The 14,159-nt window shown below is 43.2% G+C and overlaps 1 protein-coding gene across 2 annotated transcripts in view; it reads right to left on the reverse strand.

Annotated features, from left to right (window-relative positions):
• Positions 1 to 3,036: 3,036 nt before the first annotated feature.
• Positions 3,037 to 14,159, reverse strand: part of GYG1 (glycogenin 1) — a 32,804-nt gene continuing 21,681 nt past the window's right edge. For both annotated transcript variants that reach the window (XM_034661852.1, XM_034661853.1), the window contains exons 6-7: positions 6,184 to 6,403; positions 3,037 to 3,914 (exon numbers count right to left, since the gene is read on the reverse strand). In XM_034661852.1, the coding sequence (XP_034517743.1) occupies positions 3,741 to 3,914; positions 6,184 to 6,403 (394 nt within the window). In that variant the 3' untranslated portion in view covers positions 3,037 to 3,740. The remainder of the gene's footprint in view (positions 3,915 to 6,183; positions 6,404 to 14,159) is intronic.

Here is a 14,159-nt window from a genome sequence, read left to right on the forward strand (position 1 = left end):
TTGTGGGATCGAGCCCCACATCAGGCTCCTCTGCTGGGAGCCTGCTTCTTCCTCTCCCACTCCCCCTGCTTGTGTTCCCTCTCTCGCTGGCTGTCTCTATCTCTGTCGAATAAATAAATAAAATCTTTAAAAAAAAATAAATATAAAATATACTGTATTTTTATAATAAAGCTGGAGAAAATTAAAATCGTAAGGACAAGAAAATACAGTACTATACTGTATAAAAAAAAAAAAATCCATGTGTAAGTGTACCCTCGCCGTTCAACCTGTGTTCAAGTTCAGCTGTACTTGACTCAGTGGAAAAGGACTAGCATTCAAAGGCCCTTTCCTGAACATTTGACTCTTTTCCTATTTTTATTCTAGTCCAACGGTAGTGAGAAATGATAGCTGATAGACTGGACATCAAGAAACAAGTGAATACAGAGTAAGTAGATCACAAGAACTGAACTGCTTTGTATAAGGTGTAAGGAGCCTTTGCCCATATAGGTGTATGTCAATCCTGAATACATCACAATATCACAGCACAGTCCTATAATAGAAGTTGTACCTCTTCTAGGCCAATAAAACCACTGAAAGGAAACAGGATAATAGAAGCTTCTTACAAGATATGTGTGTATGTTCAGGAGCTGAATCAAGTCCCAGCCAAAACTCACAACAAATTCTATCCTGGGGTTTTATCCATTTATTTTTATATTATAATTTCAGGCAGCCTATTTAATGAAAGCCTTTGTAAAAGGTATCTCCCAAGTCCTATTTCAAGCCAAGTTCCGTATCTTCATAGCAAAATGAAAGCTCTTGTTTTACCATACATTGTATTACTCCCCAGATTTCTGGCATTTGTATTTCTGGTTATATAGAGAGGTTTCTCTGATTTCATTGTCTGTTTTGACCATACATTCTTTTTAATGCAGAGAGTATAGCTTTGGGGTACAAAAATTTGAATCAAAATCTGCAAATTATTTACCTTATTCTCATCTGCAAAAATGTGTATACTGTATATACATCATAGGATTGACAGGAGAACTGAGATGTGAATGCCTAGTAAACTTTCTTCTTTATGCTTTCTTACATAGTTTTATTTAAAGGAGGTCAAATTTCAGCGTCTGAAACCCAGAGAAATAAGTTAATCAAATAACCCAAGTATAATAAGACTATAATCCATTTGTGTATTTGTAATAATAAGCAAAGAAAAAAGCAAACCATAGCAGACTATTTTAAGGATGTGCCAAATGTTACTTAGCTTAATGCTTCAAGTCTCAGTGACATTAAAAAGGTAAACACTATACAAATATATTTATACATGTTATTTATGGTAATGTTTTCTATATCACTCAAAGAGCTGAGATTGTCTTTTGGAAAGGCTTTACTTTAATTAGAAGTTGAGCCCCCTGCTATGCAACAGCCACCTTACCTCCTCAGGCATCTTCCGCTAAAAACCTCATTCCCTGTTGTATTCAGTACAAATACCTCCTTAATGTAACAAGTGTTACTTGGGTCAGAGTCTTGGATTGCCTGGTAGTTACTTGGAGCAGAGACCCTATGGCCTCAACCAAGACCTACTGAGTCAGAATTTTTAAGTGATGAGGCATAAGAAACTACTTAAAGTCTCCAATGTTTTAGGGAGCAGCGAGGTTGGAGACTCACTCAGTTGCTCAAGCCCCTCATCTTCACTTACTCCTTTTTCCTCACTCTTCACATCCAATCCATCAGCAACTTCACTGCCTTCATCCTGGTGCTAGATTACCACTGTCTCTGTCCAGGACCACCAGTGTAAACTAACTGTCCTTCCCATCAACTCTTTTGTCCTCAATTCAAGCTCTTTTCCACCAGCTGCAAAAGCAGTGTTCTTAAAACGTAAATCACAAAGGTAAAACAATTAGATCTTTAAGAATAACTGCAATGGATTGAAACCACCTACATTAAAATTCACTAATTCATAATGCTTAGAAAACAATCTCCCCAAATCACCTTGGTTACCTTTGGAGGATGGCAGGAAACCAGCTCCTTATTTTATACACATCTCTCTTGACTTAGGAGACCTATGATAGGGTTACATCCTGATAAACCCCCCAATGCGGAGATCCTTGGATTTAGGAGTATTTTGAGAAGAGGCACCACAGCACCTGACACATGGAGGCACCAATCTCCAGTAGTGCTTTGTGCACTTGCAGATTATAGCAACTCCTCCACCAGCCCAAGTAATTGTAGTTTATCTTCAGAAATCACTTAGATCTTTTACAATTTTAGGTAAATCCTCAGGTTCTTCTTGAGCTCTTCTGTAACCAGCCTCCAAGGTGGCCCTTAACCATTCTTGCCTCCAGGATTCTGTATCCCTGTGTATTCATTCACACCCATGTTGAACAGGGCTGACTTGTGTAAACAGTAGGATATCGTGGAAATAAAGAAGGGCGACCTTGAAGATTACTTAGATCATAAAAGCCATTGCAGCTTCTGCCCAATTAAACCTCTTGAGTTTCTGGTCATGGTCTTCTCTCCTGGTTTGTTTCCGCCCCCCCCACCCCCGCTCCAATAGAATGATTACTCACATTGGTTTTAAAAGGTCATTTTGGATCCTGCCCTTCCCTGGCTTGCCGTCCTGGCAACCTACAATCATCTATACATTTAATAAATATCCTTTACACTTAACATCATTTCAATTCATGGATAAAAACACTAGAAGTCACTGGTTCCAGTACTGATTCTAACAATCCTAAAAGATTATCAAATATGTCCAGAGACTGACAATGAACCTATGATGATTTTAACATTATAATATTTTCTAAAATCTGAATACTCAACTTGATATGGAGATATAATGTAAGTGACAGATTAATTTGATCTCACTTTCCTCCGTCAACATCCATCACTGTCACTGGACAACACTAGATGGAAATATTTCTAGGTATCTAGAAACCAATTCTAAGTGTCAAGTTTTACAATGGTTTTTAAAACACTGAAAAATTCTACAAATTACGAAAAACTACCTAATACATTTTTTTCAAGGGGAGTGGGAATCCCTTAATCAGACAACCAAGATACGGCATGAAGTCTTTATTTTCATACAAGGTGCCCCCGCAGGTAACCTTCAGAGAACATACTGCTGTTTACAGATACACAGAACCGAACAAAAGCATTTTAGCATGCTGCTTTACTGTACACAGAAAACTGGTGAACAATTTCAGACACTACAATTAGGAAATAAAATGGGTTAACACCATTTGTTGATAGGTTTATGAATCACTCAGCAGTGTTACAGGCTGTCCTCACCTGAAAGCAGAATTAGAATCACTCTGGCAGTCTCTGGGCAATTCTAAATAAAATGCAGGTCTAGTGAAAGGTACAACACGCAAGCAAGAGAGAGAGATCCTGTCCCAGTCTGAAGGAGACTGATTTAGAGCCTGCACTGGCACATTTTTAGAGTCGAGGCAGCCATTTTAATGAGCTTGAGTTTCCCTTACCACATATGTTGGCCATCAGCAAAATTAAGAATTTCCAACACATGAGCTGAATAATGAATAAGCCTAGGGTTAAAAAGCAGAACGCTGTCCACGTAACAGAATTGCTACTTCACAACGTTTGCCCAGTTCTCACCTGTTGTCCTGCAAAATCCCCTCATCTGATGAATTCTAGGAAAGCTTCTAGCAACTGTAACAGACCTTTCTTAACCCAGCTCTAGATAACTAAGTATCAGAAACAAGTGCCTGTGAAGTGGATGTGTCCATGGGAAAATGGCAGTGTTTCTACTGGAGGTAAGTGTCAAGTTTCCTCTTGATGTTGTCAAAGGAATCTGCTCCCATGTAATCAGCCTGGCCCTGTTCCCACCGCTCCTTCCGTTCTTCTGAGGACACACAAGGCTGTGCCGCAGCCGTGATCTCCCCAAAGGACAGATGTGATATGGCTCCTGAGACGCCTTCCTAAAAAGGAGAGCATAATCAGAGACTTCTTGAGAGCTGAAAATCAGACGGTTTAAAAAAAAAAAAAGCAGTAAGTTGAAGGTGAGAAAAGCCAGGATGAATTATCATGCAAAGTAGCAAAAACTGAAAAGTATTACATGAAACAAACAAAAGACACAGAAATACAAGGGTCATATGATTTATTCCTAACAAAATGAAGACTTCTTGACTCAGTGAAAACATTGGGAGAACAAAGTAATTAGGGTTAATGTTTAAGTTCTGCATACCTTTCTACAGAAGCCACAAGAGAAAGCCAGTGTATAGACCAAGTCTGAAAGCTGCAAACAGTTCATTAGAAAGTGTAAGATGGACGGACAAGGGAACACAGTCTCACGATCAATTCTCCATCTGTGTGGGCTCTGAAAGGTTGAGAACTTAAACAAAATGATACCTCAGAGGCTAAGCTTCAGAAAGCACCCAACCAGAGAGCCACACCACATACACAAGTTGTCAGGTTATAAAAGCGAGGGCTAAATGGTTTGAGACTATGCACCAAACTCATCTGCCTGTTCAAACTTATTATCAAGTATCATCTATTCTTGTAGCTCCTGTCAATTGGCTTAGTCTTGAACAATTGTTTCAATTCCCATCACCCTTCCTTGGTTCGTAATTCTCAGTCCTTGGGTCGTGGAAGGAAGAAGGGAAATGTGCAGGAAATACAGCAAGCCTACCCTATGTTAAAATAGGATCCTATTACTATTAGAAAGGCAATTAACTTCAATTGTACCATAAAAGAACATCAAAGCTATCCTTCAAAAAGCTCTGTGGTGAGAAGGTACTAGAAATAGAGAAAAAGGAAGGCGAGTGAATGCATACAGGTATTGCTTTTAACAGAAAAATGGGAGAACAAAATTTTTGATTACTGGTTTTTGTTGCTATGTATGTCAGTATTTGTGTATACGTAGGTGTTCAAATACACTGGAACTCCACTTAATTGGGCAGATTCCATGGGGTGGTTTCACAGCTGAAGCAACATAAGTCCTTACCCTGGATTACCCCTGCTTTTGCTTCCACTTGCAACAGCAATGATATAGGGAGGCTCTTCCAGAATTCTGTTTCACGATATTGTTCAGAAGGTAACAGTCTTGCAGACCTAGATTTCAGTCCCAGTTCTGCTTTTGATGAGTATGTTATGTAACTAAGAGAAGTTACTTAACTTCTTTAAGCCTCACTTAATTTTTATATATAAAAGGGCATATTAACAATAACACTTAATTGACAGAGTAGTTGTAAGGGTTACATAGTAATAGCTAGCTTTCTTTATGCGCTTACTATGTGCCAGGCAATGTTCTGAGTACTGTACAAGTATTATTTCATGGTCCATATAAAGCAATTAAAGAAAGAATGTTAGTGTTATTTTTCCCTTTCTCCATTTTATATATTGGTACAAGTGCTACTAAGTGAAATGGCTAAAATCTCTACCATGGCAAAGAAAAGGATCTCTCACAACGTTATAGCCTCTTATAATTATAACAAGGTAATTAACTGATCAGTTAGACTTGCTTGTAATTCACCCCTTCGGTTCTCTTCTTTATATATTAGCATGTAGCACAGAAGTACAACTCATCCTCTTCCAGTTCTTCCAACAGAACCAACCTCAGAGGAAGACATTTAAAGTCAGGAAAGAGGCTAAGCAAGTTGTAAATGTTAATGTCATCCTCCTCTTACGAGGAGATTTCTTTTTCAAGATTCTATGTAACCATAAGAGTGCAAGCATGGCAAACCAAAGTAATCTTAGAAAAGTATTTGTTTTCGCAAGTGTTTATTTTGCACGTTATTATAATGTTCGCTGAAAATACATTCTTCTAAGCAGATGGCAAAAATAAAAAAATATGTATATTTAAATGTTTGTAGTTCCTAAAACATGAAATAAGGCATTCTTTCTACTTTAGGAATAACCTCAGAATCTTAGGACAATGGGCTAAGAATTCTATACGTACTACATATGGATATATATATGTGTGTGTGTATACACACACACACACACACACACACACACACACCCACCCCTCTAAAGTCCTTCCTTATGCTCTCAGATCTAATGAAATCTGCCACAAAATTTACTGCTTTAGTCTTTGCTGGCAGTATTTCTTCCCTGTAAGATGGACATTTTTTTTCCTACAAATTCTATTTATCTCCATTTAAAGTACCACTAAATACTACTTCTGCCAGTAAACCACGTTTTAAAAAGTACAGCACTAATTACCTGAAAGAAGAACACAGAACCTACCACATTTAGGCATGAGTGGGTGTCTCTGACAAGGCCACATTGTTGAAGCACAGGTAAAACGTTGGTGGTGAAGATGTCCCACCACAGGTGGAGAAACTCTGGATGAGTCATGGTGGGATCATGGGACTCACTTTTGACACTTTTTGTGTTAGGATCATAAGTATAATTCCATGGTTTGATTCGCCCCAGGAAATGCACAACTTTGGCATTTGCACCAAATCTGCCAAGAGAACGCAAGTTGAAACCATTAGTGGATTCTGAGCGCTGACAAAAAGATCGGCGGCACTTTGTTCTGAAGCCCTAACGATGCACCTTCCACGAGAAGTAGTGGTTAGAAAACAACCTGAGCTCACTGAAAAAAATTTTAGACGTATTTTTGAAATTATTCAGTTGGATGTTAAATATATACAAAAATCCAAAAGTAGCAGTGGATCAGTGCAAGAACCAAAACACCAATCCACGGTGGTAGGAAAGGCACAGCCACTTGGAAAACCGTTTGGTATTACCTAGCGACACTGCAAATGCTCACAGCTCCGACCTGGAAGCTCAGCTCCCAGGCACAGATCCGACGGAAACCCTTACACACGTGCAACGGGAGAGCTCATCAGAATGCTCACGGCAGCGGCGCTGTTTGAAACGGTCATAACGACAAACCACCCAAATGACCGTATCTTAGTAGGTTAAGCTTGTTCAGCAAGCGGTCACTCCTCCCGATCTCCACAGGAGGAGTACGTGTTCCGGCCTCACTGATAATCGGGCACGCTCACAGAACTTGCCTTTGCCGGTGAAACGTGGGAGGAAGTGACAGTGTGTCTTAAAAAATAAGTAAATAAAATAAAAAGCCCTGCGTGTTTCTGGTCCCTCTCTCTGAGGGATCTCTGTCAGCAGAAGAATGGATGAGACCCACGGAGCAGATGTGGATCAAACCCGTGTCCCGGCTCCAAACCTTGCTGAGATGATCAGAGCTGCTCCAGCCTATCCACCAACATATGAGCAAGAAATATATACTTACTGTTGAATGTCACTGAGATTTTATGGTCATTTGTCCATTTTATCATTTTTAAAGGACAACTTCTGGTATATTCAGATCATGGAATACAATCACAGCAGTGAAAATAAATGAACTATACCCACACACATCATGTAGCAAACGGACGAATTTTTTAAACATGCTGAAAAATTTGAGGTAGAAATTCATATATATGAATCCACTTACATAGGGCAAAACAAAAAAAGTACTGTTTAAAGAGTAGAAAACTGGGGACACCTGGGTGGCTCGGGGTGGGGCGTCTGCCTTCAGTTCAGGTCATGGTCCCAGGGTCCTGGGATCGAGTCCTGCACTGGGTTCCCTACTCAGTGGGGAGTCTGTTTCTCCCTTTCGCTCTCCCTCTGCTTCTCCTCCTGCTCATGCTCTCTCTGTCTCAAATGAATAAAATCTTAAAATAAAATAAAGGGTAGAAAACTGTAATCAAAACATGTGTCATGATGTTGGTTATCTCTGGGGAAAGGGGAAGCCATGATGAGGAAGGGACAGACAAGACAGCTTCTAAGGTACTGGTTATGTTCCATTTCTTAACCTGGATTTAAAAAAAAAAAAACACATTTTTTATATCTACCCTTTTGTATATATACTATATTTCATAATAATGTCTTAGAAAGAGTAAAAGTTAAGAGTGGCCCCATTCTGGCTGGGAGGAAATCTATATACATAAAACCAAATAATAAAGGTGAATACAAATGCCAAAAGAAAGATGGGAACAGTGGGTGCTCCGGGAATGCAAAGGCAGGGCGGTCATGAAAGGTAGGTTCCATGGGGCAAAGACTTAAAGCTTGTACAACAGACAGGAGCGGGCGAGCTGGTGATACAGAGAATTCTAAGCAGGGGGAGAGCAAGTATCAGGTGAGTGTATGTGAGTTAGACCGAGGGTACTCCCACTGCAGCCAAAGAGGAAACTCTGATAGGGAAAGGAAAAGTGGGACAGATCTTTGGGTGCTGGGTTCGAGTGTTAGATTTTAGTGGATTTATCCGATAGGCAACCAAAGCAGTTGAACATGATGTACAGATTGACATAATGCAAACTATTCACGTAACCTTAACAATCTTTTGAAGTTTTGGGGTTTTTTGGAGGGTTTTTTTGTTTGTTTGTTTTAATGCCAGAGACCTATTACATAGCTATCATTATCTGAGAGCTTCCTACATTTGGGACCCCCAATTTTTTGTTTAAGATTTTTTTTTTATTCATTTGTCAGGGAGAAAGAGTGAGCAAGCGAGAGCATGCACAAGCCAGGGGAGAGGGAGAGGAGCTGAGCAGGGAGCCTGATGCAGGACTCGATCCCAGGACCTCAGGATCATGACCTGAGCTGAAGGCAGACGCTGAACCGACTGGGCCACCCAGGCGTCCTGAGCCCAAACTATTTGAAGGACGTGACTGGGAAAATAATGGTCTGGCAAAGTTAGATCTTACTAACACACTAATGGAGGCTCCTAGAGGCCAGTGAGTCACCGGAGCCATATCGCTGTGAGGCGGCAGAAAAGGGATTTGGCACAGTTCTGCCCCTCTGCAGCCTGCGCTCTTGCCAATCCTATCATGCTGCCACTCCAAAAGTATGCAAGAAAAACAGAGCCTACTGTAAATTTCCTCCTAAGACGATGGACACTACCACAGCGCCGTTCTTCTGGAAATGAAGTCGGCACCGGATATCCCCACGCGGACTCTCCATTGTATATTTTACGCGCCCGCACACACACATGCATGCACACAAGTACTCCCAATTTCATCATTAAAAGGATAATGCTCAAGATTTGTGCAGACAGGGCTATTAATTAAATAAGCAACTGTTACATATGGTCAGTGCAGGACCCCAAAGATTTCCCCCCAAACAGGGAAAGGAGTCATCTAACATAAAATAAGAAACAGCAACACAAACAGGGCAAGGAGTCAAGGCTACCAGGGCAATGCTGACTCGAGGGGCTATGGAAACGCCAAGGCAATTAGTGCAGGTGGGGATTTTCAGAAGAGGCTTTGTGCAGGAAGTGGGGTGCAGAGAAGACCTGGGAAAGACGGCAAGGTGAAGGTAACAGCCTTCGACAAACGCTCTAGTGGTGATGGGGGAACCCATCCTAGAGACCGGACACTTGCGTGAGTTTTGGGGGGTGGCAGGCAGAGGACCTGGGAAAGATGGCAAGGTGAAGGTAACAGCCTTCGACAAACGTTCTAGTGGTGATGGGGGAACCCATCCTAGAGACCGGACACTTGCGTGAGTTTTGGGGGGTGGCAGGCACTACATCATCTGCAATACAAACGTGCCTGTGAGCGGAACAGAGCACATGCTTCCACCTTCTCAGACATCCCTCCCCCTGATTCATCTTGCCTGCAGCAAGACTACTTGCTCGCTCCTCCTAGAAGAGAACTGGCCGGTAACCTTCAATCCATGATTCTGCCTAGAGCTAATACGAATGTCCTACAGTCGTTACAGGAGAGGTAGCAGTACTAATTACAATACGTTAAAATGTGAATACAGCATAAAGTCTCTTCCTTTCTAACCTGCTTCCCGACAGTTTGCACACGATTAAACAGGAGTCACAGCAATAGCTGACATCTATTTACTACTTACATGTACCAGGCACTGGTTAACAATTGCATGGTTTATAACCCAGTTAATCTCCGAAACAACTATGTGAGGAAACCAAGGCATGAAGTCGTTCACTAACTTGTCTAGGTTCACGTGGCTGGTGAGTGACAGGGCTGGGATTCCACGGAGGCAGCCTGGTTCCAGAGCCAAGGTTCTTAACCACAACTAGGCTGTTACTGAAAGACACTCCCAGAATTAGAAGGCCATCACCTGAGAGTGACATCTGTTACTTCAGAGATTAAGTCCCTGCCTACAGACGGTCAGTCTGAAAAGTGGAAAGGATGTGTCTAATGAGCCCTGGAAATACTCCAGATATAGTCAAGGACAGATCAAGAAAATCACCATTAGGAAAGAAAGCTGCAAAGCAAGCGACTTAGCACTGCCTAAGAAAGACTGTGTTCAGAAGGGTTCAGCTTGCACAAAGGTAAGGGAAAGGTGGGGAGAACAAGAAAAGGAATGTGGTGCTTAGGACCAGCGGCTGACCCCTATGTGGACTGTGCTAGACAGTGTCTAAGGGCCACCCCAGCTCCTCTCCAGCACCTCACTCCATGAACTGGGCCTTTAAAGCTCAGCAGAGGGAGGGCACAGTGGTCCAGCCCACTGCAGAGCTGCAAACACCTCCCAGGGACACAGACCGCCCATCTCTGCAGGCGGCAGGAGTGGACACCTCGGCCTCTGGTTCTGTCTGTGCCCCAACGTGGCTCAGGGGCCTCCGCAACCTCCGGTTAGAGACCATCCCATGGGGCTCAACACCTTCCCCTTGCATGTCAACAGAAACACCATCTGGTCACAGTCCACAGCCTGCATTTCACTGTGGCTCAGGCCTGGGCTCCATCTTCGTGAAGCCATGATCGCTGAGTGTCTCTTTAATCTACATCATTGATCCCCTCTGTGGCCAGAGGACGGGTCCTTGTTCCTCAGGATTACCTTCTTTACCTATCCTATCATAACAAAAACTGTGTCCACGGCAGAGTCCTTTCGTAGATAGGGCAGTCTTAGTTTGAAGAAAGTCCTTGATAAGCCTGTTTGGGGTAGAAACGGAGATCATAAGGGCTCCTAAATGTGGATGGACCTGCCCTTTGTGCCCGAAGTCGAGGAATTCCTTGGTGCAAAATGAGGGGAGGGACAAGGGGTGGGCAGGATTGTGGAGATGCGATGTAACCACCCAACAGCTACCCAAATTTCAGCAAAAACAAATGCATAATGTGACTAGGTTTCTATTGCAGCTGGAGTACTGAGGGCAGGCCAGAAAGAGCTCATGAGGATTCAGGAGTGTGAGGGCAGAGAGATGCAGGGGAGAGGAAGTGGAAAGATGGGCCATGCAGTAGTTATGCGCAGGCTTCAGTGGTCATGGGTTCAAGGCCATGGTTAGCCCTACTTCTGCACAGTGAAGAATGGGAACTTTTTTTTTTTTTCTTTAAGGTATGAAGGTGTTGCTTTAACCTAACTGCCACACACCAAACCGATCTATGGAAATGAGTCGGGGTAGGAGAAAAACAAGTTTTAGAGCAAGGATTCTTTATGAGAAGCACAGGCCTGGGTGAGTCACTGAACGTGGAAGGTTCTGGCCAGCCCACAGGCCCTCTGAGGCTGGGAGGATGGTGGCAGAGCGCAAAGTAAGGCAGCTGCTAAGTGGGAGACATGGGACTCTGATGGGACGGTGGGAGGGAAAAGAAGACAGACTTGCAGTTTTGCATAAGGTAGTCATACACGATGAGTTCTGGAAATCACCTAGGGCTGCCCTTGGCTTGATACAGGGGTACTGTTGGGCCTAACACTGGCCACCTTCTATGAAGATGTGTGTGTTATATGGGTAAAACTATGCAGCTAGACTCTAACTGTACAAACAGAATATATATTTACACAGCAAAACAGCCTGAAGGGCTTGCTCTATTAGCTTTCATAATAAAACAGTTTGCAAAAAAGATGAGCAAAAGGTGTCAAACACTGATTTTGTACGTACAATTTCAATTAATGTAGATATGAATTTCATGTAATTATTTTTGTCTTAATCCTGCTCCCTGAGGAATGTTTTTAAAAATCATTTTCTGTTATTTTAATCAATTCTACTCTTCAATTTTTTTAAATTAAATTTTATTTATTTTTTTATTAAGTAGGCTCCAAGCCTAGCATGGAGCCCAACACAGGGCTTGAACTCATGACCCCAAGATCGAGACCTGAGCAGAGATCAAGAGTTGGACGCTTAACCAACTGAGCCACACCCAGGCACGCCAACTACTCCTCAGTTATTTATGAAAATCCAAAATAACCATATCAAAACGAAATAAGTAAGAGAACAGGTCACAAAAGGGAAATTACTTTTTTGCTTAAAAGAATATTTTAGCCTAAATGCAAATTCGGGGATATTCCTTAGAGAAGGTAAACTCGGGATATCATTCTCATTCTGGCTCTCTCTCACCAAAGGCCACAAACAGGTACCAGCCAGAATTTACGCTGTGCCTGGCTAAAGGCAAAATAGTTAGCAGACAAATAAGAAAGGGAAATACTGATGTCAAAAGATAAAGTTCAACTGACCTCGACCCAGAACAAGGATAACGAGAAGATTCACTGACTCACTGCCTGATTTATCCACCAAATTACCAGCCAGGAATAAAAAAACAAAAAACAAAAAACAAAACAACACTGGGTACATATTACAATTGTCTCTAAATTACTAAGAGCCATTCATTCTGACCCAGTAATGGGGATTTGTCTCAGCTTGCATACATCTCTTAAAATAAGTGTTCTAATTTTAACTTGATAGAATCTCAAAAGAGACGTCCAGATCACAAGACATAGTTTGAACCTGAGCCAGCAATAATACTGCTTATGTTAGCCGTTAAAATAATCCCTGTGACCTGATGTTACCAAAAGATCAGATAGAATTTTCATGACTAGCTCAGCAGCTGGTAACGTGTGGATAAGACTACAGAAGTGCTCAGAATGGAAAGGGAACGACCCCGTGACAGCGCACACAGGAGCCACTTTACGTCTCACAAAGCAATTTGTGTGTGACGTTCAATTAGGCACCAAGAAGAAACACAGCACGGCCTGTGAGACCTTTCTCTGGGAATCACGGCCACAGTGGCCAACCGTCCTCCCCCACCTCAGTGACTCATGTTCTCTGGCGCATGGCCACTCGCTCCTGCACCTCGGCCTCACCTCCTGCACAGCCCCTTCCTCTACCACCAGTCAGCCACCTTTTCCAGCTCACCCCCCAAATTCCTCCTCTTACCCACTCACTCACGGTCTACATTAAGGATCACGAGCACAAGTGCCCAAGGGGTGGGCTGGCCACGCAGAGGAGGAGTGGGTCTGCGGTCGGGACCACGGAGCACAAGCGAGTACATGTCGCATCACCAGAAGGCAGCTGCTACCCAGCAGCAAAGAACGGTGGCCACCAGGGACCCCCCTGATTTTTGCCTTTCAAGCTAAATAACCTCCCCGATCATGCCCCGGAAATCAGAACAACATCGGTACTCAAACATGGACTTTAATCACCTAGACAAGGACCTAGCCAAGTGCTTCCCCTACCAGGGTGGCCTCACAGAGGAGGCCAAGGAAACCCCATGTCTCCAGGCCACCATGGAGACTTTCCTGGGGACAGCCTGTCACTCTCAGTCCGTCCTGGCTGACTGCTTGCTCATTCATTCACTCAACCAAAAAATACACCCAGCTACCTTCATCTGTGTCTTTCCTGCACGTGACAAGACGAACTGTCCTGCTTCTTACCTGACAGCAACCCCTCTACTTGTGCACCAGCACACGTCCCCTTTCAGCTACTCTCGGCCTGACCAGTTCTCTGCATTGTTACTGCGCTCGCCCTCGCGCTTCTCGATCATTCCCATCAACATACCATTGCTGTAACTTCTCCCACCTTAGGAAAAACTGCCTCCGCTACCCTCTCTGGATCCTATATCCCTATCTAACCCAGCCCGTTTCTCTGTTCCCTCCTAAAGAAAATGCTTCAGAAGCGCTGTCTACATTCACGGTCTCCGATTCTCCGTTCCCCTGGACCCACTTCTATCAGGCTTGCTCCCACCACCCCACCAGGCATGCTCTTGTCAAGGTCACCCAGTGACCTCGCACTCTAGGTCGGTGCCAATGCGCAACAGCCTCTGACACAGACGGGCCCCTCCCTCCCCCTGGGAACGTGTTCTCTGGCTGGCTTGTGCAGCACCTCACTTTCTCGGGTCTCCTCTGGCCTTACTGTTCTGTCTCGGGGCTCTGCTCCACGTTTTCCTGTTTTAGGGCTTAGTCTTCAGGACTCTTCTATCACAGTCACTCTCTGGGTTACATCATCCTGTCTCATGGCTATAAACAGCACTTCCATGCTGACGCTC

Source organism: Ailuropoda melanoleuca, chromosome 6, assembly GCF_002007445.2.
Source record: "Ailuropoda melanoleuca isolate Jingjing chromosome 6, ASM200744v2, whole genome shotgun sequence".
Lineage (NCBI taxonomy): Eukaryota > Metazoa > Chordata > Mammalia > Carnivora > Ursidae > Ailuropoda > Ailuropoda melanoleuca.